Source organism: Gigantopelta aegis, chromosome 12 (genome assembly GCF_016097555.1).
Source record: "Gigantopelta aegis isolate Gae_Host chromosome 12, Gae_host_genome, whole genome shotgun sequence".
Taxonomy (NCBI): Eukaryota; Metazoa; Mollusca; class Gastropoda; order Neomphalida; family Peltospiridae; genus Gigantopelta; species Gigantopelta aegis.
In genome coordinates, this window is record NC_054710.1 from 51,705,119 (window position 1) to 51,732,852 (window position 27,734).

The window sequence follows — 27,734 nt, forward strand, 5'->3', positions numbered from 1 at the left end:
CCATTTATATTAAACATAGTTCACAGAATATAATCTCCCCCCCCCCCCCCCCCCCCCCCCCCCCCCCCCCCATATTGTGTCATGTAATTCACAACATGCTTCCTGTCTCATTGCTTAAAAGTTGCAAATGGAAAATAATTTGGTTTGGATAAGAACCGAAGTGTTAAACATTCTGCAATATAGGAGATTTCAATGACAAATTCCATTTTATATTTGTATGCTCGTAATTCAATAAACGTGTGTTAAGTACATTAATAAATATTACTATTGTAACCCATCGTTTGTCGAACTAATTCAGTTAGGAAAACGTCCATCATTAAACTAGCTGTGTCCTCCACCAAACCTAACCGGTGTATACCTGTTTAACAATCGATAATGGTTTCGTTTTTCTATATACTTCATCATTTTGTTTAACATGTTGTGTTGTTAGCTGCCTTGCTGTTATGTGCCGTAAAGTGTAGGAAAATAAATTGAATTTTACTGAACTGAGCACTGTTTATTTTGGTTAAAACAGATCGCACATTAAATCAATACTTATCTTGAGGTGGAGGTGGACTTGATTCTCTTTGTTTAGCAAATTTCAAATGGCGGAGAATTGTTTTTAGATTGCTTTTGGAAGATTTATTTTGTTAGTAATCATGCAAGTAGTTCAATAGGGATTTAGTTGGTATGGTAGGTTATACATGTCTGGTTTCTGTGTCCATTTATTGCACTATTTAGGTTGAGAAACGGTTGAAACATGGTGCCAGAAGATTTGAATACCAGCTATATATAGGGTATGTTACAATATCCGGACGTAGAAAGAACTACACTTTTTACGTCCCTTCGGACTACGCTTTAGTGTAACGCGATGAGTGCTACCGAATGATTTACATTGATTTTACAACACCTCCGCACACGACTTCATACACAACAGACAATGACATTGGTTTAGTGTAACTGGAAATAGAAAAATGTACATGGAACTAATAAATAAACGAGACGAGTCGCTAACGTGTTAAATCAAGCACTGCTAATAAATACACCATAGGAGTGTTTCGCGTGTTAATTCAAGCAGTGCTAATAAATAAAACAGACGAGTATTGTATAAAGCAGTTTTCTGTTCCAAAAATCGTAAAGCAGCCACAGTACTTTTTATACTTTACACAAGGTATGTCTCCATACAAAGCAGACGATCACATTGTTCTAATGGAAATGGAAATAGAAAACTATATGTGAAACTAATAAATAAACCAGATGATTCGCTAACGTGTTATATCAAACAGCGCTACTACATAAACCAGACGAGACTCTGGCGTGTTATATCAAGTATTATTCAATTGCAAGGATCGTAAAGCAGCCACAGTACCTTTTATATGTTATACAAGGAATCTCTTTTTCAATCTGTTAAACATAATATTTCTTTTTATGATGGTTCGTGTTCGACTAATGACGGCAGTTGAATATTTAGTGCATAAATGCTTTATGATAAAAGTTGCTTGTATTGTGTCTGTTCTTTTTAATGCAATGATCGGACTTTCTCTTGGAAATAACTGTGACGTCAGTTTTCGGCAGTATAGGCTGTCTCCCCTCTACACCAATTTAAAACCTGTAGAAATACCAACTAAGGAGCTGAACGTCGGCAGTGTAGAGGAGTGCGTCACTGCGTGCTACAATGACGTCATGTGTACAGGGTTTCTCTTCAGCGGCGACCACGGCGTGTGTTCTGTGTACAGGAAGATATTTCATACAATGACATTTGTCAACAAAATGGGAACGCAAGCATACGGTGAGATAACTTTATGTGTCCTGGGCTCATATTTCCGAAGCTATCTTAGGGCTACGATATCGTAAAACAGCAGGGGCGGGACGTAGCTCAGTGGTACAGCGCTCGCTCGATGCGCGGTCGGTCTGGGATCGATCCCCGTCGGTGGGCCCATTGGGCTATTTCTCGTTCCAGCCAGCGCACCACGACTGGTATATCAAAGGCCGTGGTATGTGTTATCCTGTATATGGGATGGTGCATATAAAAGATCCATTACTGCTAATCGAAAAGAGTAGCCCATGAAGTGGCGACAGCGGGTTTCCTTTCTCAATATCTGTGTGGTCCTTAACCATATGTCTGACGCCATATAACCGTAATTAAAATGTGTTGAGTGCGTCGTTAAATAAAACATTTCTTTATTTCGTAAAAGAGCAGGGACGGCACAGCCTACGACGGTTTTGTGGTTTCGTAGTGCTACGATAGCTTCGAAAACCCCGATATACTGAAATTCTTAAACACCTAAAACAACGTTAATACATTAGAGTTTGGGTAAATACAGACGCACGATAAAACAACATTAATAACGTTAATACATTAGAGTTTGGGTAAATACAGACGCACGATAAAACAACATTAATACATTAGAGTTTGGGTAAATACAGACGCACGATAAAACAACTTTAATATATTAGAGTTTGAGTAACTACAGACGCACGATAAAACAACTTTAATACATTAGAGTTTGGGTAAATACAGACGCACGATAAAACAACTTTAATACATTAGAGTTTGGGTAAATACAGACGCACGATAAAAGAACATTAATACATTAGAGTTTGGGTAAATACAGACGCACGATAAAACAACTTTAATACATTATATTTTTCCAAAATAGAGACACATGGGGAAAGCAAAAATAATACATTATAGTTTTGTTGAATACAGACACACGGTAAAACAACATGCATACATTGTAGTTTGGTAAATACAGACACACGGTAAAACAACATTCATACATTGTAGTTTTGGTAAAAACAGACATACGGTAAACCACATTCATACATTGTAGTTTAGTAAATAGAGACAGACGGTAAAACCACATTCATACATTGTAGTTTTGGTAAATACAGACATACGGTAAAACAGCCTTCATACATTGTAGTTTGGTAAATGCAGACATACAGTAAAACACCATTTGTACATTATAGTTTTGTAAATACAGACATACGGTAAAACAACATTTGTACAGTGTAGTTTGGTAAATACAGACATACAGTAAAACCGCATTCATATATTGTAGTTTGGTAAATACAGACTCACGGTAAAACAAAATTCATACATTGCAGTTTGGTAAATAGAGACATAGGTAAAACAACATTCAGACATAGTAGTTTGGTAAATAGAGACATACAGTAAAACAGCATTAATACATTGTAGTTTTGGTCAATAAACACTCACAGCAAAACAACATTCATACATTGTAGTTTGGTAAATACAGAAATACGGTAAAACAACATTCATACATTGTAGTTTGGTAAATACAGGCATACGGTAAAGGAACATTCATTCATTGTAGTTTGGTAAATACAGACACCCGGTAAAATACTGTTCACGTTTTTCAACATAAACATACACTAAAAAAAAATGTTTTTAATACAAATGCATCGTAAGACAGAGGAATACGTTAAGACAATTTTACATCATATATATATTATGGTTTTGGTAAGATAATACTATATTTTACTACTGTTAACCATTAAGACAATATGGCATTATATTATGGATTTGATTAGATAATGCTATGTTTTACTATTGCTAACCCTTAAGACAGTATTACATTATATTAAGGTTTTGGTACGATACTGCTATTTTTACTATAACTAACCGTTAAGACAATATTACATTATATTATGTGTTTTGTAAGATAATACTATGTTTTACTAATGTTAACCATTATGACAATAGTATATCATCTGATGGTTTTGGTAAGATAATATTATATTGTTGCTATTGTTAACCGTTAAGACAATATGCCATTATATTATGGTTTTGGTAAGATAATTCTGTATTTTACTATTATTAACCTTTAGGACAATATCACATTGTAGTATGGTTTTAGAAAGATGATATTATAGTTTACCTTTGTTAACCATTAATACATTGTATTGTGATTTTAGTAAGATAATATTATATTTGACTATTGTTAACCGTTGAGACAATATGACATTATATTATGGATTTGGTACGATAATACTATAGTTTACTATTGTTATCCATTAAGACAATATCACATTGTATTGTGGTTTTAGTAAAATAATACTATTATATTTTACTAGTGTTAAAGGCATACAGTCAAGGATTTAAGGACCTTAGTTCTCTCAAAATGGATAATAACTAAAAATTGCATTAAATGTTGGAAACCAAATCTAGCTATTGCATCACCTTAACTGAACTATGATGGAGTGAAATCCATGTCAACCCTCTCGGCAATTTTAGTTTTTTAATTATGGATCATTGCCATAATTCACCAATCTACAGTATAGAACTTCAGTAAGTGCCTTGAGTGTACAGGTATATTGTACAAATCAAAATGCCTAAAAATGAAAGGTAAAATATTCAGAAAATAAAATTACGACTAATACTTGAAGCTATAATAGGTAGAATATTTTAAATTTATACATATTTAGAACAGGTTATCAGCTGTTGCTTGCTATATGTAAAAATCAGTTCACAGTTTTTCTTCAGACTTCTATTTAAGAAGGTAATAAAATAATTTAACACATATATGATTTATTTTAGTGTGAAAAGCAAACTACCTACCATAATAATAAAGTGGTCTACACTGATGAAGATTCCATCTACCTTTGGTCTCCACCTCATATCATTTGCCCCAAAATCTGCACCCGGCAATGTATTCTAGAAAACAATACAAAAACAAAGCTATTAATTTCATCTAATTTATACCAATTTAGTCTAATTCATATTTGTGTAATTTGTTTTCCACGACCTGTTTGCAGTTCTACTGCTATATTAGCTCAGAGTCAGTGTTTCTGCAAGAAATAAATGTTTGGGTATGGCGCTATGAAAATGAATGTAACTAGTCAACAGGGGGTATGGGGGGGGGGGGGGGGAGGCTTTCCTCAGAAAGAAAATGGGTTGAGTGTAGCGTTAGGGTTAAGAAAATCATACAGTAATGATAAGACTCATTAATTTTGTTAAAGGTTAACTTAAAACAATTAAATCTGCAAAAATATTTGGGTATGGCACCACAACTGTTTTACCCTCTGGCAGAAACCCTGAGAGTATATTAAACGTAATGTTTAAAACAAAATTACACCCATCTCCACGTCCTTATTATTATTATTATACCATTTGCAAGACAATATGCCCTAGTATGGTGGGTTCTTTTGCAAAACAAATATTCTCGTAGATACAAATGTATTAACAATTGTATCATGTATTTCTAGACGTGACAGAAACAACATAAAAACATCTTATCATGAAGTAAGTTAACATTTACTGCAGGTTGTTATGGAGGAAAAAGTGTTTTCTTTTGCAAGAGTGAAATAATAATGAACAGGTTAATAAAAACCATAGGGCTACCAGTGCTCACAATCTTAAATGGAACTGTCTTACGTGTCACGAAATGGTACGCATTAGCTCATTTCAAATCTGATAATGCAGACATTAAGATATGATTTCATCCAATAGTACACCATGACTATTAAATTGAAGTCCGTGAGGGATTATCTGCATGGCAATTTTTAAAACTGCAGTTTCTTTTTCATTTTTTAATATTTATTTTTCGAGTATAGATATATATACCTGGATACTGTGGTTGATTTTAGTTCACGTTTCTCCACACACAGTCACGGTAATATTAGCAACCGAATGTTCTCCATCCAGGTTTAGTACGGTGCCAGTAATACCAGACAAAGGGCTGATCTAGAAAATATAATATTTATCGGTGTCAAAATAGTGTAACAATAGTTAAGTGACAGTATCAAAGCTACGTAATCAACCAAAGTATTTATTACTTAATATTTGTTTGGAAATGTAAGATTATTTCTGGAATTAAATGCCCATAAAAATTACAACAAAATAATTTCTTTTACTGGTACTGGTAGATAAAATATATGTTTGGATAATTCATGTTACAGTGATCGACAAATGCGACTCCACAAGCAGATATATAAATCACTTCAGTGCATTGACAAATATTTGGCTGCTGTTTTGATAGATATAATATGATGTAGATTTTTTATGTACTTTATATTGTTAGCCAATAATTCTTGTGGAAAGCACTGTTAAAGGTGCATTCCCGAGTTTGCTGTATTGTAAGATGTTTCCGACTAATAACATAGTTCTACAATTAAACTTACATATTAAATATATTTTCTTGTTTAGAATATCATTGTATATTCAATGTGTTTCTGGTCATCTTAATATTTGTAAGAAGGCCAAACTGGATTTTGTCTTCAAATAATTTCCTATGTACGAAAAAAAATAATTTGGGAAATAAAATGAAATTTAACCTAGTACAAATACAAAAACAATCAGAAACACGTTTAATATACAGCCACAACATTTTTATTTAGAAACAATATATTTGATATGTAATTAGTCGTCAAAAAGTCAATTAGTCGATACCATCTTAAAAACTGCAGCAAACTCTGGAATGTCCCTTTAACAAAAAAAAACCAACACACCCAAAAGCTCAGTCAGACTTCTTCCTTTAATTCAAAGTGAAGATCGTTTCAAAGTTAATATTTCTTGGTCTCCATGAGCTCGAAATAGATCACAATACACAATTAGTGTGGGAAAACATGATGGTAGTCGTTATTTTGACCACAATTCCGTTCCGAGCACAATTGCTTGGAACCCTTCAGATCTGCTATTTGCATAATGCCTTAGGCATATTAACCTCGACATGTGCTTGCACTTGAGGTTAATCTTGATGAACTAAGGTATCCACAAACAATGACATCGGATATGTTATATTTATATTATATATGTAACTATAGTAGGCCTATTTGTATTAGAGGTTTCTGTTTGGGGATATACCTATGATTGTAAGCAAGTGTGTACTTTTGATTGCATCAAATGTCTTGTGTCATATGTTTTCGATACGATAAGCAGAAAATTAAAATATAATAAAATCAATACTTCGTACAATAATAATACTTTACCTTACTCAAGTCACCTTAGTTTATTGTAAAAAACAGTGATAATCTCCCATGAATGCCAAGTTTCCCTAAAAAAAACCCAGGTGTTTCCGCTATATTTTGACAAACGTCATATGATTTCAACAGTTTCATTGGCTGCCTATTTTTGTCCTTGTTATGATAGTATAGGGTCTATACTGCGTGCAATAATTTACATTAAAATCTTCTTTTTAAAATAAAATCATAAAATGTGTATAACTTGTAAAACATATTGAATACATTATTTGCAGACCAATAAACAGTGTTCACTGTACAAATATTTACATTATGTTTTTGTCATAGGTTAATATCTAATCCTCTTGTTGTACATGTACGTATTAACTACACCAACATTCGGATTGCCACCTTAAGTACTCTGACAAGAGGTAGGCCCTACAGAACTATATATTTTCTCCACTAAACCACCTCGATTTTTAGTAAATGTAAATGTACATGTAAACATGCCCCTACCAGAAATTACTGAAAAGAACTCTGCAGTGAATAACATAAGAGGTAATCCAACCAGCCTTCCATAAATTTCATTGTTCAGTGTACTGACCACGTGGCATATCATCTAACTTTGGCAAGTCAGATGTCAGTGTTGCAGATGATAACTTTGCAGGAATTTGTGATATGTGGATTTCGCTATGTGAGGCATTTCATTACTACCAAAATACAGCATTAAGAAAAACTGATAACATGCACAATAGTTAGGGTATTTTAGTTAAAACAAAGTTGGCAGCTTGATTTGAAGCATTTTTAATATTGAGAGAAAAAAGACACTTCGTTGTTTATTTTCAGGTCGATAGTGACGTAATTATCTCGCATCATCTCGCGATACATGCAGATACATACAAAGCATCAAACACATATGGTATGTCGATCGACATTGTATGATTGTGCGATATGTAGCCTATTGTCCGAAACAAATTGTTAACAACTACAAACAATTACTCTCCTACCTTTAATTGCCGTTGGATTTCCTCCAAAGTTTGTCCAGACACAAATCGCAAAAAATCCTCTACAAATATACAGATTCTACACACGAGACTGAAACGATGTCGCCGATATCGTCTTTGCTGAGAATGCATAGGGAAAAATACATGCAGTTTTCTGCCGTCTGCCATGTTGCTTGTTTATGGAATACTCTTCAAGAGGGGTGAAAGCCTCCAAAGTATGTGACACAATTAATATGAAATCAATGATTTCTAAAAAAGAATTAATAATAATAACAAATAATAATACATACTATGACGTAATCACGTTTGCTTTAATAGCATAACATGTTATGACGTTGTTAGATTAAGTCCTATCCGTTCACCCCTCTTGAAGAATATTCCATAAAAAGTCAAAATGGCAGTTGGCACAAAATACATGGTTTTTACCCTATGCGCTCTCAGCGAAGTCGATATAGGTGACATAGTTACCATCTGGTATGTGGAATCCGTGTCATTATAATGGGGTTGTTTTCAAGATTTCTGCCTGGACAAACTTTGGAGGAAATCAAACGGCAATTAAAGGTAGGAGAGCAATTTTTCGTAGTTGTTAACATTTTGGTTCGGAAAATAGATTTTTAAGCATTGTTGGTTGAAGTAACAATAAAACAAATTCTTCATCTAATAATTAGAATAAAATTACAAAACAGTTGTAAAATATACTAATACAATTATTAAGTACCACGAATCACCAGGGACCCATGCTACTTTTATCGCCTACATAGTACATTTGTCCGAAAAAGTGGACATTTGACATGATTTGTCGATTTTGCGACTTGTGAATATTGTAAATTCAAAACTTACCCATTTCTGTACTCAACTCGAGCGAGACAGATCTCCGTTAACTAAATCATTCAACAATAAACTTATTTCACGAACAAAATAATAAAACAAAATTAAATTTAAGAATTAAAACATACAATTTAGCTATACTTCTAATGAATTTTGAAACAAAATGGAGATCTATGATTCTTTTTAAGTGACGTCAAATGATTAACGCATGCGACATTAATTTTTAGCAGCACTCGACTCAAAAGAGAAGGCAGCGGCTGGCTTAATTTCTCAAAGTGTGTTATTAGCTTTCACGTATTAGAATTAATTGATAATTTGCACATAGATGGAATATAAAAATAAAACGAGGTTTGCAGAGTACTGGCACTACTGGTGAACAAACGACGCCGTTATACGATTCACACACCTGTAGGCCGAAGCCTGCTCTCTGACAGTTTATCGTTCACACACATTTCGGTAGAAGACAATTTAAAGCTCGTTTCTTAAAATTATTGTTTATTTTTCGAGCAAAGTTTTGTCATATTTTCAAATTATCAATGAATAACTATTAAAGAACATCAATTGTTGTTAAATATATTAACAACGGGCGTGCGCAGGAATTTTTGCAGGGTGGGGGGTCGAGGTGTCTGCCGAAGCCCGTGCCGTGGGTCACTAACACGTCCCCCCCCCCCCCCCCCACACACACACATACTTTTAAAGCCGGATTGACGCCCATGGTTCGATCATAAGAATGGTAGGTACTGGGTTCACGTCTCGGTCCTACCTCCAAGTGTTTGTGCTGTTAGCGATCTGAGGGGATTATCCAAGGGTTGATTTCGGTTGCTGGAGACGTGGGTAGACAACTCCGATTAAACCTCAGTAGACAGGTTGCACACTACATTGTATTCAGTTCTAGATCAAGACGTGAACACTGCTTGTGTGCCATAACAGTGGGAGTTGGATCTCCTTTTAACATTGTATTCAGTTCTAGATCAAGACGTGAACACTGCGTGTGTGCCATAACAGTGGGAGTTGGATCCCCTTTTAACATTGTATTCAGTTCTAGATCAAGACGTGAACACTGCGTGTGCGTCGGATATCTTTCTGTCCCATCTCTCAAATGATCATTGAAAAAGTTTGGTATTTGGCATATCCATTTATGTGTCACTACAATTTATATGGTATTCATACATTGTATCCTGGTCTTCACTCTGGTTTTTACAGCCACATAGTGTTGTATACATTAATCCATATTTTCTGCATTTGCATCGGAGGGTCCTACATTGCAACATATTATTTCCAAGCAAGCTGCTGGAATGGGACTCCGGGACATCAAAATAGGATGCAGACTTGATTCACAGTATTGCCACCCCATGTTAATTGGCGAAGGTAGTTCTGGTATGGCACAGTGAGATTGTCTCCAGATCATTGTTTGATAATGAACTATCTTTATGTGAAACTGCAGGGCACCGCTTGTTGGGGCAAAGCTTTTGGTTTGCTGGCCTTGGAGAACAAAACATGTCGTGCCGCATCAAATGAGTTGGTTTGATTTACACTGTATATTCTGCACACAAATTTCTCTGTTAATTTTCTGATGGCATCTGTGAGTTAACCTACTCCTAAGCCACTGAGTAAGTGATGGTCTGCTTTGAGGACCTTCCATGATGACCGCTCCGTGTGATTTGATATGTAAGAAGTCGTGTCACATCCGGTAAGCATAGGGAAAGGAAGCAGGGATGTTGCTGAATTTGTTAGCAAGTTGTTGAATACTTTTTCGATGGGTATATATCTATTTTGTGTTGACGTGCCTGAGATCATCCAGATGCTCCTGCACTGTACACGGGGAAAATGGGAAACCAACAGCACAAGGACATCCGTATCTCTTGATAGTACAAAAAACATATTGAATCGGATGGCATGCAACACCAACCTATTATAGGCCTCTTCGCGTGCAGCCCTCAGGGAAGCTAAATCGGTTGTGATAGTTGACGATTGAACATCTTGGCCATCCACAAATCTGCCAGCAACAACAATTTCCGTATGATGTGGTGCGCCAGCAAGCAGCTCATGAGACAAGAATTTGGTAAGATCGGCCTTGTTCTGTTGTAGAGCTATGAAATTTGACCAGGGTTTGTTTTTTTGTTTTTTTTTGGTAGGGGTACATCACGGTCTTCTACAACATGTCTGATTGGATGAGCATTCTTTTTGCGTCGTACTCTAGGGTTGGACTTGATAAACTCTCCCAAATGTCTATTAAAAAATGACATCCACTCTTTGATACCTGGTACCACTTTGCAGTACTGCCCGGATAAATGTGTTTGCTAGGTCACCAAAAGTCACTGTATTAGGAGGTTTTCCAATTCCAACAACTAGTGCCTGCCCATCTATAATAAGGCATGATGCTTTATCTTGAAGGTTAATTGTTTCAGGGCATTCAATACCTTCTGTTATTCTGTTAATATATCAGCCACTACTGACTTGTATCCAGTGCGAAGTGTGCAATTCATTTCAGCAAGTGTCAACGGTACTGGCAGAAGCTCATGTTTCAGTATATTGGGCATATCAACAGGTCGGCCAGCTTCATATGTAGTGATGAGTCGCTGAAGGACATGTCTGTCTGCTTTCAAAATAGTCTTTTTGTATGTTTCTTTGCTCTCCTTGACTAGAGTATACAGCGATGCAAATGTAGATGCATTCTTTTTAAGCAGTGGATGATGAATGGAGACAATTGGCTTGCATTGTGGCTCAATCACAATTAATTGCTCTTGTACAAATATGTCAAGTTGGTTTTGACCGAACTGTTTGGCACCAAGTAATGACTTCTTGATAGCTTCAGTTGCTACATCTTTCGTCACAATATTTTGGAGTGAAGCAGACTGTGCATCATTGGAAAACACATTGAATCTTTGGAATGTATCGACCAGTAATTCCTTATCTTCGTTGTCCCGTTTTTGTCTTGCTGTTGTACCCTCATTGTGATGAAGAGTGTGACCAGGACATAATTCGTATACTGAATATGTGCGTGAGGGGGATTTAGAATGCCAATAACTGAAAATTTAGCTTAGTAAACATGACTGTTGGAATCAGAATGTTCAAATTGTCTTAAAAAGCCATGTTATCCACCCAATACTTCCCCAAAACATTACCTTTTAAGACATTTTGTCTAGCGGCCATATTGAAATTTTCGTACTCTTACTAATTGAAAACATCACAGAAATATCAAAATAACAATTCTCTGACAAGTCACAGCTTAAATGTTATATTTTGGGATTTAGTGAAAATATGGTGGCCATCTTGAAATTTTCAATGAAACATCACAGAAATATCAAATATCAATTCTAGGATACAAAAGAGATAGGAATAGCTAATACTGTCAAAACTTTACTCGTTCAAATGCCAAAACATTACATTATTTTATTAGTAACCATATGGCGGCCATTTTTGTTTTGCCATTTTGAAGGTGAAGGACTCAAAATCCAGCATGGGAACCGACATATTTGGATTCAGCATACCCAAATTATGTTAAGAAGTTTGGTTCCCCACTTTTACCCGAAAATGCTCCTAAGGCCTTAAATAAGGCCTTTTTTTCAGAAATCCGTATAGACTACTATAATTATTATGGTTTATGATACAGTGAAACCTGTGTAAACCGGACACCCAATACAAATATCCAGTTCTGTACTAGTTTAAAAAAAAAAGAAAGACTGTAAAACGTCCCATTTCGATGGAAGTCCGGTTTACAGAGGGTCCTGTCTTATGAGGTTTCACTGTAATGCTATGTTTTACTAGTGTTAACCGTTAAGACAATATCATATTATAGGTAGTACTAAACCAAGTACCTTCTGGTTGGGTCAAAGTTCGAGATGCATCAAACTTTTGATATAGAGAAGTCGTGTGATTTGTGATAAATGTGAAAATGTTGGTTGTAAAAAAAATGTCATCTGAGCAAAGCATGTATGCAATTTTATTTCATCGTGTACCACTGTGTCCAGTAGCCTTGTGTTTGAAACATGTATGGGATACCTGTAAAAAAAAGTACTTGAATTTTGTGCGGAACTTGGGTTGTCATAGACGCTACCTGTTATCTCAGAAAAGAGCAGCTTGACCTCACATTTATTCCAATTCCATTTAAGGGTGAGGGTAGTAGTATTTATATCCATGGCGTTTATGTCAATTGATACGATGCAAGTAGGAGTTTTAATCACACATGCTACTATTGCATTTGATTTAGTAGTATACATCCTATGTTATGGTTTTGGTAACACAATACTTTATTTTACTATTGTTAACCGTTAAGAGAATATTACATTATTCTATGGTTCTGGTAAAGTAATACTATATTTTTCTATAGTTAATCGTTAAGACAGTATGACATTATTTTATGGTTCTGGTAAGATAATACTATATTTTACTATCGTTAACCACATAAAATACACACATTTGATCAGGGGAAACGGATATGCAAAATCGTTTCATGTGACTGAAGTTAACCACGTTAGTGGTGTTATCGAGTGATTGTTTTGTTGGTTTTATAACAATGTTTATTTTTAAATTCCAGAACGTCTCAACAGCTTTCCCTCAGACTGCTATGATGTCATGAAAAACGGGTATGCTACCAGCAGTGTCTACACGGTTCAACCAACTGACAACGGATCAGCTATTGACGTGTATTGTGAACTCTCACTTGATGATGGCTGGCTCGTAAGTATTAGCACAAAAAGCTGTACGAATGAAAATCTCAGGTGCCAGTCGTGTGATATAACTCACGATTTGACTTGATAACATACAAATCATATTTCTCAAAAATAAAAATAAATAGAATTAAATTAAATTTCAAATAAAACATATTAACAGAAAAGTACGATAAAAACAATAAAAACGGAGATACAACAACAGCACAAACAGAAACAGACAAAATAAAATCAAAACAAACAAAACAAACAAACACAAACAATAGAGATAAACAAACCAAAGCAGAATATGTTTAGTTTTTTTAGTTTTGTAATATCTGTTTAAAACTAACTAATGTTATCGTTAGGATAACATTAAACACGAACTATCGAACATTTCATAATGTATTACATTAGGTAAACCGTAGATAAGCATTTCCAATATCATTAAATATCAATTGAAATACAGACTCGTATAAAAATATAACTATATTTAATCGTCTTGCCACATTTGTCTTCATTTAAAATCATGTTTATAGCTAATTGTGTATATAGCTATCTTGATTTTCATAGTTTTTTTTAGAAACGCAAATATCTATCTGGTTTATATCAACCACTAAAGTATGCATTGCTTAGCTTTTACTTCAGAAATATCTTTATGTTTGGGTTATTGCAAGAGCCGTAATTCTGGACTAAATTTGTCTACACCGGCATACTGTCTAAAGTAGCATATTTATTTCATCTGCCACAAGTGAGTCCATTTTAGACAGAGTCCACTGTGTGTGTGTGTGTGTGTGTGTGTGTGTGTGTGTGTGTGTGTGTGTGTGTGTTTTACGGAGTCCATGCCCCCAGTGTCGTATCTACGGAAAATAGCGCCTATTAGCCTGGTTGCAAAAAACAAATTTGAGGGGGGAAAAAATTGAGGATTTTTTTTTTCTTCTGAATTTGTACTCCTCATAATGTCTCAGCATAAAAATGCCCATGTCTGGGGTTTCAGGGGCGGATTATGCTTTAGGTAAGGGTGGTTTCTGAAACAATATGTAAATGTTTATAATATGAAATTATTAATTTTACGTGGACATCAATTTAGATCTACGTGGTGGGGTTGGGGTTGTTTTTAGCGGGGAAGGCGGGGGGGGGGGGGGGGAGTCCGGGCAACTGGGTAAAACCCCCATGATCCTCACCTGTGCTTGGGAAATTGTTTAACAGCACTTTGAAATTAGGGCTTTAAAACCTATCTTTGATTCATCGATATAGTGCAGGCCAGTAGCATGGCGGACATTAGTGGGTGTGTATGGGGGAGGGGGGGGGGGCGTATGGCAACTGAACAAGCACCGAAGGTGCGATGTCCGGGTGCATGATTCAAAGGTTATTTGCCCGTTATTGTAACTGTCGCTGTTAATTTCGATCCGTTAGTCTCGGTACAACTTTTACATTCACTTGAGATGTAAAGGTTACCACAAAGAAAAGAAAAAAAAAGCCAAAATTATTGGGGGGGCCCGGGTTTTGGTCACTTGCATTATCTTTCTGTCGATGGAAATTGGCAAGACGTTACAAAAATACTTAACCTTTACTGTTGTCTATGGAAACACTTGATGTGATAAAGCTATCAGGATCAATTTCAAGATGGCTGCCATTTTGGCGGGAAAAACAAAAAAAATGTTGGTGGTCAGCTCAAGTCATTCTAACTTATTAAAAGCAAATGAAACTAATTGTTATTATGTTCTATTTATCGCTATTACAGATACTAATGATTTGGTCTGAATGTGTTAGGTAGGCTAATTAGATCTATGGTGAAATGGGTTCGAATCCTGAAGACGACAATAAACGTTCATGATAATTGTATTCAACCTTTTTAAAGATGGTATCGACTAACAGAAACTGTTTAACGATTGTAATTACATATCAAATATATTTTCTGCATAAACATTTAGTGGTTATATATTAAACGTGCTTCTGGTCGTTCTAATATTTGTACTAGGTTAAATTGCATTGTATTTCGTAGAAAAAAATGTACGAAATTATTTGAAGACAAATTCCAGTTTGGGTTTCTTACAAATATTAAGACGACCGCGAACACATTGAATATACAGACACTAATATTCTAAACAAGAAAACATGTTTAATGTATAAGTTTAAGTCAAATACATCTTATAATGCAGGAAACTCGGGAATGTCCCTTTAACTCATCAAAAACATCTTTAAAGAGGACAATTTGTTTTGATATTAATTATTTAAAAAATTTCATGCACCTAATTATTCAGCAATGGATTTAATAGATCTCTCAGTGACCACCTTCCCACAGACAGGATAGCACATGCCACGGCCTATGAGGTACCAATCGTGGTGCACTGACTGGAGCGAGAAATGCCTCCCTCCCCCATATCAAAGCCAATTAATGTCAATGAATTTGTGGGTAGGGGTGGAGGGAGGGGGTATAAACCAAAATGTATGTAAAAAGAAAACATTTATAAATGTCTAAAAATATAAAACCAACGACATGCAAAGCATCATAATTTAGAAATATAAATCACAATTATGTGAAACAAATCCCCACAAAAACGTTCAAGCACATGTGGTACACTTGACTTTCTCTGTTTTTATATGATAGGAAGTTGTGTATCTACTTGATTTTCATCCATGACACATCCTTAAAATATTTATTACCATTTTAAGGCCCTGATTCGAGGACCCCCAACCATGGCATTGTCTGTTTGATCTCGGGCAATTAAAACAAATTAAAACAATTAACTATCCAGAACCCAATTTCATGTAGGCTTTACTAATACAAATAGCATGTGAAATGTTAGTGAATAATAGTCTAGGTGAATTATAATCTGTTTCATATCAATTTTATTACTAGTATGATATATATATATATATATATATATATATATATATATATATATATATATATATATATATATATATATATATATATATATGGGAGGGCGATCTAGCTAATGTGAAATGTTAGTGAATAATAGTCTGTTTCATATCAATTTTATTACTATTATGATATATATATATATATATATATATATATATATATATATATATATATATATATATATATATATATATATATATATATATATATATATATATATATATATATATATATATATATATATATGCGAGGGGGATCTAGCTCATATGAAATGTTAGTGAATAATAGTCTAGGTGAATAATAGTCTGTTTCATATCAGTTTTATTACTATTATGATATATATATATATATATATATATATATATATATATATATATATATATATATGGGAGGGGATCTAGCTCATGTGAAATGTTAGTGAATAATAGTATAGGTGAATAATAGTATAGGTGAATAATAGTCTGTTTCACATCAGTTTTATTACTATTATCATATATGTATATATGGGAATGAATGAATGAATGTTTAACGACACCCCAGCACGAAAAATACATCGGCTATTGGGTGTCAAACTATGGTAATGCAAATAAATAAAGTGATGATCAACATCAATATAAAAATTCAAGGTTTAAACAAAAACAGTGTAAAGAACTGTGCAAAAATACAAATACAAATATCACAGAATTTTACGGACACCGAATTTTACTCTAAACTTCAATTTGTGCTGTATTGGCCATTCTCAAAGAGAATGTTACACCCCTGCACCACGGTGAGGTTACAGCACGCGCAGGGGGTATATATGGGAGGGGGATCTAGGTCATGTGAAATGGTAATGAATAATAGTCTACGTGAATAATAGTCTGTTTCATATCAGTTTTATTACTATTATTTCATGGCTTACATTGGTTGACAACTTTCTGTGGACTCATTTTTAGTTATTCAAAGTATAACAAAAATTCGAGAACCCAATGTTCCAAGTACAGTCTGATATTCACTTGTATCTCAACTTCAACATCTGACCCATTGACACTTATTACTCTTTTTTTCACTAAGGAACAATCATCATGAATCATAAACAAACTTTGTTTCATCATATGAATACGAATCTGGCAATTTTCTTATTGTTTCCATTTTGTAGTCTGCTTGTCCTGTCCCAACAAGACAATAAATCAGGTTCTATCCATAAAAACAAGCATGGCATGGCTTCTAGCTTCAGTCTGTACTAGTTCTGTACCTGAAATGCTAAATTCAATTATAATACAAATGTATTCATGTAGCTAAGCTTAATATGTTTTGCACTTATTTTTAAATCAACAAACAGGAAACAATAGGAGTGTCTGTTTAAAGAGCCTCCGCAGATCCTATAGTATAGCTACTTTAGTACTTAGTATTTGACATACATGTATGGTATTTTTGGCACTTGGACTAGTGAGAAAAGAAACCTGGAGCTATTACACAGCCAAACAACTATCAAATATACACAAAATAATATTAAAATAATATTTGGGTGGAGGGGTGTTATTGGGTTATTGTTCCTTTTTTTTCCTTATTTATAAATTTAAAAAAAATGTGAAATGACCCGGGCAAACTGGTAACAAGGGCAAAACAACATCATAAAATATGTTAGAAAAATATAACATTATAATTTATATAATATAATACTATTACGGAATCAGTATAAAGATGCCGGGAGGAGGTGGGGGATGATTGTGTGCAAACAAATATAATACATGTATATCCTACCAGTAATTTAAAAAAAAAAAAAAGCCACAATAACACCCCCACTATCCAAATATTATTTTAAAATTTAAAATGTTATCTGCATGGTACACATGTATGTAAGGTTATATGGTTAAGGACAACACAGATAATGAGAGAGGAAACCTGCTTCCACCACACAATGGGCTATTCTTTCTGATGGGCAGCAAGCAATATTTTTTATGCAAAATAATAATATGAGTGATAGCGATAGTGTGCCTTTAAGCAAAAAGAAAAAAAACATTTCATTGTGTTATTAATATTTTATACTTTAGCATTACCTAAACTATATTCTAACAGCATCTACAGGAAAAAAATAGTAAAATAAAAATCCAGTAGGACTTAAGTTACATGTTTTATAATCTTCTGTCACAGAATATATGCAGTCTGTAAACAAAAACAAACAAACACTGACGGTCGACTTTGAAGTGTCATTTGTCTTATCTCATAGCAACAATCCGTCTTTTGTTTTACAATATCTTGTCACTTGAAAAGTTTCCTTCTTCTGTGGTATTGAGGAACACAAAAACACGAAGAAGGCATTATTTATAGAACTTTTTACAAAATGTTATAGACGCAAATTCGTTTACTCCCTTGTTTTTCATAGTGTCACGTGGGACCCTGTTGTTGCGTAACGCCACCTACTGAGGAGTTGGCGCACCTCGAACGCCCCTTCCAGCGTGTCCCGGTTACTTCAGAGATGGCCGATGGCCACAGTTGTTTGTGAATCTTCAACTGAAATTTATTCATGCCAGTCTCTGGCATCATAAATGTCCCCACCTATGCTTTAAAAATAAAGAACGATGCAGGTAAACATTAAGATGATGAAATTGCGTTTTGTTATACTATAGGAGATGAATCTAGCGAACTGTGACACACCCTGATTGTTTTGGTTTTCTTGCATGGAATTTTTTTTTATTTTTTTTTTTTATAATTTTGTTTTTCAAAAGCTGCAATCTCGCCTCACATTAATTATCATGATTTCGTTTAAACATACAAACTCACTTGCAGTTTTAATGAATTGTGTGTAACAGTAACACAGATAGATAATAGATACTAGAAACATATGTGTATAGTACGTCCCACGGGGAACGCATTTTTTTCATACTATGGAATTTACTACAAGTTATTTATTACTGAGCTGCTTTTTTTCTAAATTACACACACAAATAGTATATTTTTGTTATTTACAAACAACTTTTATTTTTATTTTTACGTCAAGTCAAACTTAAATTATTTACAAAAAACAACAAAACATTTTGTGTAGGAGGATGGGATGGACTATATGTAATTCCTTTTTTGTTTTGCTTTTTTCCAGTGCATTTATGGGGACGCATGACCCAACCCCTCCCCTAAAACCACCACTAGGCAGTCTAGACTTCCTCTACATAAGTTCCTACTGTACTGTAGGATAGATTGTTTCAGATGATATACTGTAGGATATATTGTTTCAGATGATATACTGTGGGATAGATTGTTTCAGATGATGTACTGTAGGATATATTGTTTCAGATGATATACTGTGGGATAGATTGTTTCAGATGATATACTGTAGGATATATTGTTTCAGATGATATACTGTGGGATAGATTGTTTCAGATGATATACTGTAGGATATATTGTTTCAGATGATATACTGTGGGATATATTGTTTCAGATGATATACTGTGGGATAGATTGTGTCAGATGATGTACTGTGTGATAGATTGTTTCAGAATATGTACTGTGGGATATATTGTTTCAGATGATGTGCTGTGGGATAGATTGTTTCAGATGATGTACTGTGGGTTACATTGTTTCAGATGATGTACTGTGGGATATATTGTTTCAGATGATGTACTGTGGGATATACTGTTTCAGATGATGTTCTGTGGGATAGATTGTTTCAGAATATGTACTGTGTGATAGATTGTTTCAGATGATGTAATGTGGGATAGTTTGTTTCAGATGATGTACTGTGCGATAGATTGTTTCAGAATATGTACTGTGGGATAGATTGTGTCAGATGATGTACTGTGGGATAGATTGTTTCAGATGATGTACTGTGGGATAGATTGTTTCAGATGATGTACTGTGGGATATATTGTTTCAGATGATGTAATGTGGGATAGTTTGTTTCAGATGATGTACTGTGCGATAGGTTTTTTCAGAATATGTACTGTGGGATAGATTGTGTCAGATGATATACTGTGGGATAAATTGTTTCAGATGATATGCTGTGGGATAGATTGTTTCAGATGATGTACTGTGGGATATACTGTTTCAGATGATGTTCTGTGCGATAGATTGTTTCAGAATATGTACTGTGTGATAGATTGTTTCAGATGATGTATTGTGGGATAGATTGTTTCAGATGATGTAATGTGGGATAGTTTGTTTCAGATGATGTACTGTGGGATAGATTGTTTCAGATGATGTACTGTGGGATAGATTGTTTCAGATGATGTACTGTGGGATAGACTGTTTCAGATGATGTACTGTGGGATAGATTGTTTCAGCTGATGTACTGTTGGATAGATTGTTTCAGATGATGTACTGTGGGATATATTGTTTCAGATGATGTACTGTAGGATAGATTGTTTCAGATGATGTACTGTGGGATATATTGTTTCAGAATTTACGTTAGTCTGGCGGGTTACCAGACTTTAAATTTAAAGTCTACACTTTGGTATTCATATACAAACGGATCAGTATTATAGCATTATTTTGGTGAGTTATAAAAAGAATTGGCGATGCATTTAATGTTGTGTTAAATTATATTTTACAAATCAATAGTAATTTTCAACTTTTCTTCTTTATCAATGTATTGTTCCAAATAGGATGTTGTACAAATTATAATGGCACCAATTTGTCTAATAAAAACAAAAGTAAAGTTTGTTTTATTTAACGACGCCACTAGAGCACATTGATTTTTTTATCTTATCATCGGCCATTGGACGTCAAACATATGGTCATTCTGACACTGTTTTTAGAGGAAACCCGCTGTCGCCGCATAGGCTACTCTTTTTACGACAGGCAGCAAGGGATCTTTTATTTGCGCTTCTCACAGGCAGGATAGCACAAACCATGGCCTTTGTTGAACCAGTTATGGATCACTGGTCGGTGCAAGTGGTTTACACCTACCCATTGAGCCTTGCGGAACACTCACTCAGGGTTTGGAGTCGGTGTCTGGATTAAAAATCCCATGCCTCGACTGGGATCCGAACCCAGTACCTACCAGCCTGTAGACCGATGGTCTGCCACGACGCCACCGAGGCCGGTCAATAAAAACAACGTCATTTTCATCTGAAGTTAAGACATTAAGACATTAACGAAAACGTAACGCATAAGGCAAAGTGACAGCATAGTGGGCGAGTGCTCGGAATTTCGTGATTGTGTTAAATTGTGTTTGTTAATGACAGCGTATGTCAATCGTCCAATTTATCATGAAAATTTACCCCTGGAAAATGAGGTTTTATGCTAGTTGTATTAGAATTTGCAATTTATGCAAGTCAAACAACAGTGGTGCAACCTAGACTGTGCCTTATTAGGTTCACTGTATTGCTTTTGCTAGGGATGCGTTGGGTGGAATATATTTTGGGATGAGTAGTCGATATTTCAGCTTCAGTGATATGTAGCGTTCTTCTTTTTTTTTCTTTTTTTTCCACAAGGTTATTCAGCGACGGACGGACGGATCAGAAGAGTTCTACAGAACTTGGAATGAATACAAAGACGGATTTGGAAATTTGACCAATGAGTTCTGGCTAGGTAATTGACACCACATTGTCTTATTTCACAAGCTCGTAAATATTTCTGATCAATGAAGATACAACAGCTACATATGTTCCACTAATAAAAGTGCTATGCCTCGGTCTAGGCTCAACAGACAGAACAAACACAAAATCTAAACAAAGACGTTATTCGTTATCCAGACTGTATTTGTGTACAGTGCAGAGTCCAATGTGTCAGCTACTCCCGAGGAGATCCTACGAATCCCTAGAAAATTATTCTGAATCATTTGTTTTATATCTATTTACGCTGGGTTAGCGGAGTCATTAAGAACTCGAGTGCCTCGTAGCTACTATATTAGCAGAGTCATTGAGAACCTGAGCGCCTTGTAGCTACTAGGTTAGCAGAGCCATTCAGAACCCGAGCGTCCCGTAGCTACTATATTAGCAGAGTCATTGAGAACCTGAGCGCCTCGTAGCTACTAGGTTAGCAGAGTCACTGAGAACCAGAGCGCCTCGTAGCTACTATACTAGCAGAGTCATTGAGAACCTGAGAGCCTCGTACCTACTAGGTTAGCAGAGCCATTCAGAACCCGAGCGCCTCGTAGCTACTAGGTTGGCAAAGTCATTCAGAACCCGACCGCCCCGTAGCAACTATATTAGCAGAGTCATTGAGAACCTGAGCGCCTTGTAGCTACTAGGTTAGCAGAGCCATTTAGAACCCCAGCGCCTCGTAGCTACTAGGTTAGAAGAGTCATTCAGAACCCGAGCGCCCCGTAGCTACTATATTAGCAGTCATTGAGAACCTGAGCGCCTCGTAGCTACTAGGTTAGCAGAGTCATTGAGAACCAGAGCGCCTCGTAGCTACTATACTAGCAGAGTCATTGAGAACCTGAGAGCCTCGTAGCTACTAGGTTGGCAAAGTCGTTCAGAACCCGAGCGCCCCGTAGCTACTACATTAGCAGAACCATTGATAATCTGAGCGCCTTGTAGCTACTAGGTTAGCAGTCACTGAGAACCCGAGCGCCTCGTAGCTACTAGGTTAGCAGCGTCATTCAGAACCCGAGCATCTTGTAGCTACTAGGTTAGCAGCGTCATTCAGAACTCGAGCGTCTCGTAGCTATTAAGTTAGCAGCGTCATTCAGAACCCGAGCGTCTCGTAGCTACTAGGTTAGCAGAGTAATTGATAATCAGAGCGCCTCGTAGCTACTAACTTAGCAGAGTTATTGAGAATCTGAGCGCCTCGTAGCTACTGTGTTAGCAGAGTGATTGAGAATCTGAGCGCCTTGTAGCTACTGTGTTAGCAGAGTAATTGAGAATCTGAGCGTCTTGTAGCTATTAGCTTAGCAGCGTCATTCAGAACCCGAGCATCTCGTAGCTAATAGGTTAGCAGAGTCATTGATAATCTGAGCGCCTCGTAACTACTGTGTTAGCAGAGTCATTGAGAATCTGAGCGCCTCGTAGCTACTAGGGTAGCAGAGTCATTCAGAACCCGAGGATTTTGTAGCTGCTAGGTTAGTAGAGTGATACCCTACCCCCATCTAAGCCCTAACTATCAACAGTGTTAAATGTTTTACATCCATTAACTGATTCCTAATAAATCCGTGTGCTCTAGTGGTATCGTTAAACAAAATAAACTTTAAACTTGATATAAAGCAACTTCAATTGTGATTTGACTTAACGATTTGATAGTGAATGCAATCGATGGTCAGCTGACCTATAGACTAATATTATTACAAAGCGGTCTATTTTTAAACACATAGACACTAAAGAAAATCTATTTATAGCCACATTGTAAATGTCTGTCTGTGTAGAAATTCCTTACACATCGCCAGTTACTATGAGTTTACTAAATGACATAATTGTGGTACATGACGTCATCTTTCCCGGTCCTAGCGATGTGTATTCGCATGTCTCTTGAATTATGTTGGAATTAATTGTCATATTTTACATTATTCGTAGGTGGGTTATAAATAAAATAGCACTCTTGTTTTCTCCTGATAACATAGCAAGTTAACCTGTTTCCTAGAAATAATATCAAGTCAAAACATATTTTCTTATTTTATATTTCCTTGATAGGCAACTCACAAATCCATCGTATAACCAGTCAGGGTCTTTACGATCTGAGAATTGACTTGGAAGGCTTTGAAGGAAACAACAGGTTCGCGCTGTATAAGAACTTCTCCGTGGCTTCAGAACAAGATTTCTTCAGACTGAGTCTGGGCGAGTACAGCGGGAACGCAGGTACGTTTGGGATGTGACACAGGCAGGCCTTTTTCTCAACCTGTGTCTAGCTGAGCACTTAAAAGTTTGTCTCTTATGTTACTAATAAAAATATCCTAATCAAAGGCGACAGAACTTCTGGATTTCTGGTTGGTCTCGCGAGCACTTAAGAGTTTGTCTCTTATTTTACAAAAACATATCCTAATCAAAGGCAACAGCCCTTCTGGATGTCTGGTTGGTCTCGAGAGGAGTTTTCAATAGTTACAGTTCTGTAATCAAAGGTAATGAAGTCTTGTTTAATACCATTCCATCTAATTTTAATGTATGGCCAGTACATATATATCATAATAATATTAACCACAACATTAACAGTGTAACTTTATCTAACAGGAGAGTGCATACTCTACAAAATTGAAAGTCTGATATCTGATAAGTGTCAAACAAAAACATAAATATAAGGCTAGTTGTACATTTAAAGAACAGAATTTTAAACTCATTTCTGTTGTTCTTTGGTATACCATTGTTATGAGATTTGTTTGTCACTTTCATTCATGAGAAATAATCCAGTAGACAACCCCAACACAATGAACAGATTAAATCCCACAGGTGATATCTCGCCTCATTCTTGCCGCGTGGTGCAAACTGCCTCCACAAAAGTATACGCAATTTCACAATGTGGTTTCGTCATTCATGTCTCGATGGTGGGAGGGGGATCTAGCTCAATCGATAGACTAGGTCACTGAATCGATTGACTCTTCCTCTATTTCCCCGTCCTTACCAATGGCCGAGTACTGGTATATGAAACGCCATGTGTGGGAAATGCTGCTAATGTAGAAATATAGCCAGTTTTGTCTAAAATTACATTTCATAATTATAAAATGGTTTCACATCCAGTAGCGACTGATGCTTAGTAAATAACTGTACTTCAACGGTGTCACTAGGCAGAACAAACCTTTAACGTGCATGTTTCATACGCTTCAAGACTAGAGCATTCATTCGATCTATTTTGATTCCAGGTGATGGTCTTGGTCATCACAGGGGTGCGCTGTTCTCTGCCAAAGACAAGGATCTCGATTCAAATTCGTACGTTTGTGCACAGAGGTCCAAAGGGTCCTGGTGGTACACACAAATCTGTCATAAATCAAACCTTAACGGTCAGTACTTGAGAGGAACCCACTCTTCATTCGGAGACGGAGTGAACTGGAAGTCCTGGCTAGGTAATTATTACTCTCTGAAGAGAACCGTGATGAAGATCAGACCCATGCAGTTCTGATATGAACACCATTCTGCCGATCAGACCCATGCAGTTCTGATATGACCACCATTCTGCCGATCAGACGCATGACATTCTGAAATGAACACCATTCTGCTGATTAGACTTATCATATTCTGAATTAATAATCATTCAGTTGTTCAGAAACATGAACCATGAATTAGTCACCATCAGAATTAAAGTGACAGACGCTAGATTTAAAGATTAAGACATATTTTTCACTATTATAGCTGGTTTGTGATCATTCAAATCATACAGTACGTACATTTTATTGTTTAGATAATTAACTGTCTTACTGGTGTTTTTCAATGTCACAAAATGTAGTTTTAGTATTTTTTAAAACCACATTTACATTTGAAAACTAACGATTATGGAGTCTATGTTTAAGTATATGCCACCGTGTAGGAGTGACAGACTCTTGACTCACTGGTTGTAACGTTATCCAGATGTGTTACAGGTGTCTAGGTTAACTAAACTTAGTTTCCGTTTTCACGGGTTAAAACAGCTGAGTCTGTGCATTTAAAGAATAGGTGCGACTCTGAAATTGAGGAATATTCACTTGAAGGTTTGAACAAAACAAAAAATGGAGAAAAGAAAAATAATTTTACAAATCGAATTCACGCAGTTCTGAAATAACCATTTTAAAGATTAGATGTACTTTTGCTCCACAGTCTTATAATTATTACGTTTACCAGTAACACACGTTCTTTGGTCTGTTCTCTACATTGTTATAACTATTGCGTTTAGCAGTAACTCACGTTCTTTGGTCTGTTCTCTGCAGTCTTATAACTATTACGTTTATCAGTAACACACGTTCTTTAGTCTGTTCTCTGCAGTCTTATAACTATTACGTTTAGCAGTAACACACGTTCTTTGATCTGTTCTCTGCAGTCTTATAACTATTCCGTTTACCAGTAACATACGTTCTTTGGTCTGTTCTCTACAGTTTTGTAACTATTACGTTTAGCAGTAACACACGTTATGTGGTCTGTTCTCTACAGTCTTGTAACTATTACGTTTAGCAGTAACACACATTATTTGGTATGTTCTCTGCAGTCTTATAGCTATTAAGTTTAGCAGTAACACACGTTCTTTGGTCTGTCCTCTGCAGTCTTATAACTATTACGTTTAGCAGTAACATACGCTCTTTGGTATGTTATCTGCAGTCTTATAACTATTACGTTTAGCAGTAACATACGTTTTTTCATCTGTTCTCTGCAGTCTTATAACTATTACGTTTAGCAGTAACACACGTTCTGTGGTCTGTTCTCTACAGTCTTGTAACTATTACGTTTAGCAGTAACACATGTTCTGTGGTCTGTTCTCTGCAGTCTTATAACTATTACGTTTAGCAGTAACATACGTTCTTTGGTCTGTTATCTGCAGTCTTATAACCATTACGTTTAGCAGTAACATACGTTCTTTGGTCTGTTATCTGCAGTCTTATAACCATTACGTTTAGCAGTAACATACGTTCTTTGGTATGTTCTCTGCAGTCTTATAACTATTACGTTTAGCAGTAACACACGTTCTGTGGTCTGTTCTCTGCAGTCTTATAACTATTACGTTTAGCAGTAACATACGTTCTTTGGTCTGTTATCTGCAGTCTTATAACCATTACGTTTAGCAGTAACATACGTTCTTTGGTCTGTTCTCTGCAGTCTTATAACTATTACGTTTAGCAGTAACACGAGTTCTTTGGTGTGTTCTCTGCAGTCTTATAACTATTACGTTTAGCACTAACATACGTTCTTTGGTCTGTTCTCTACAGTCTTGTAACTGTTACGTTTAGCAGTAACATACGTTCTTTGGTCTGTTCTCTGCAGTCTTATAACTATTACCTTTAGCTGTAACATACGTTCTTTGGTCTGTTCTCTGCAGTCTTATAACTATTACGTTTAGCAGTAACATACGTTCTTTGGTCTGTTCTCTGCAGTCTTATAACTATTACGTTTAGCAGTAACATACGTTCTTCGATCTGATCCCTGCAGTCTTGTAACTATTACGTTTAGCAGTAACATACGCTCTTCGATCTGATCCCTGCAGTCTTATAACTATTACGTTTAGCAGTAACACGTGTTCTTTCGTCTGTTCTCTGCAGTCTTATAACTATTACGTTTAGCGGTAACACACGTCCTTTGGTCTGTTCTCTGCAGTCTTATAACTATTACGTTTAGCAGTAACATACGTTCTTCGATCTGATCCCTGCAGTCTTGTAACTATTACGTTTAGCAGTAACACACATTATTTGGTATGTTCTCTGCAGTCTTATAGCTATTAAGTTTAGCAGTAACACACGTTCTTTGGTCTGTCCTCTGCAGTCTTATAACTATTACGTTTAGCAGTAACATAAGCTCTTTGGTATGTTATCTGCAGTCTTATAACTATTACGTTTAGCAGTAACATACGTTTTTTCATCTGTTCTCTGCAGTCTTATAACTATTACGTTTAGCAGTAACACACGTTCTGTGGTCTGTTCTCTACAGTCTTGTAACTATT

At 35.7% G+C, this 27,734-nt stretch overlaps 1 protein-coding gene across 1 annotated transcript; it reads left to right on the forward strand.

Moving 5' to 3' along the window:
• The first annotated feature begins 1,506 nt into the window (after positions 1-1,506).
• LOC121386146 (fibrinogen C domain-containing protein 1-like) lies at positions 1,507-27,543 on the forward strand. Its single transcript, XM_041516945.1, has 5 exons — positions 1,507-1,768; positions 13,273-13,415; positions 21,683-21,779; positions 23,819-23,983; positions 24,979-27,543. Exons 1-5 carry the CDS (start codon positions 1,507-1,509, stop codon positions 25,233-25,235), a joined length of 924 nt encoding a protein of 307 aa, XP_041372879.1. The 3' UTR covers positions 25,236-27,543.
• The last annotated feature ends 191 nt before the right edge of the window (positions 27,544-27,734 follow it).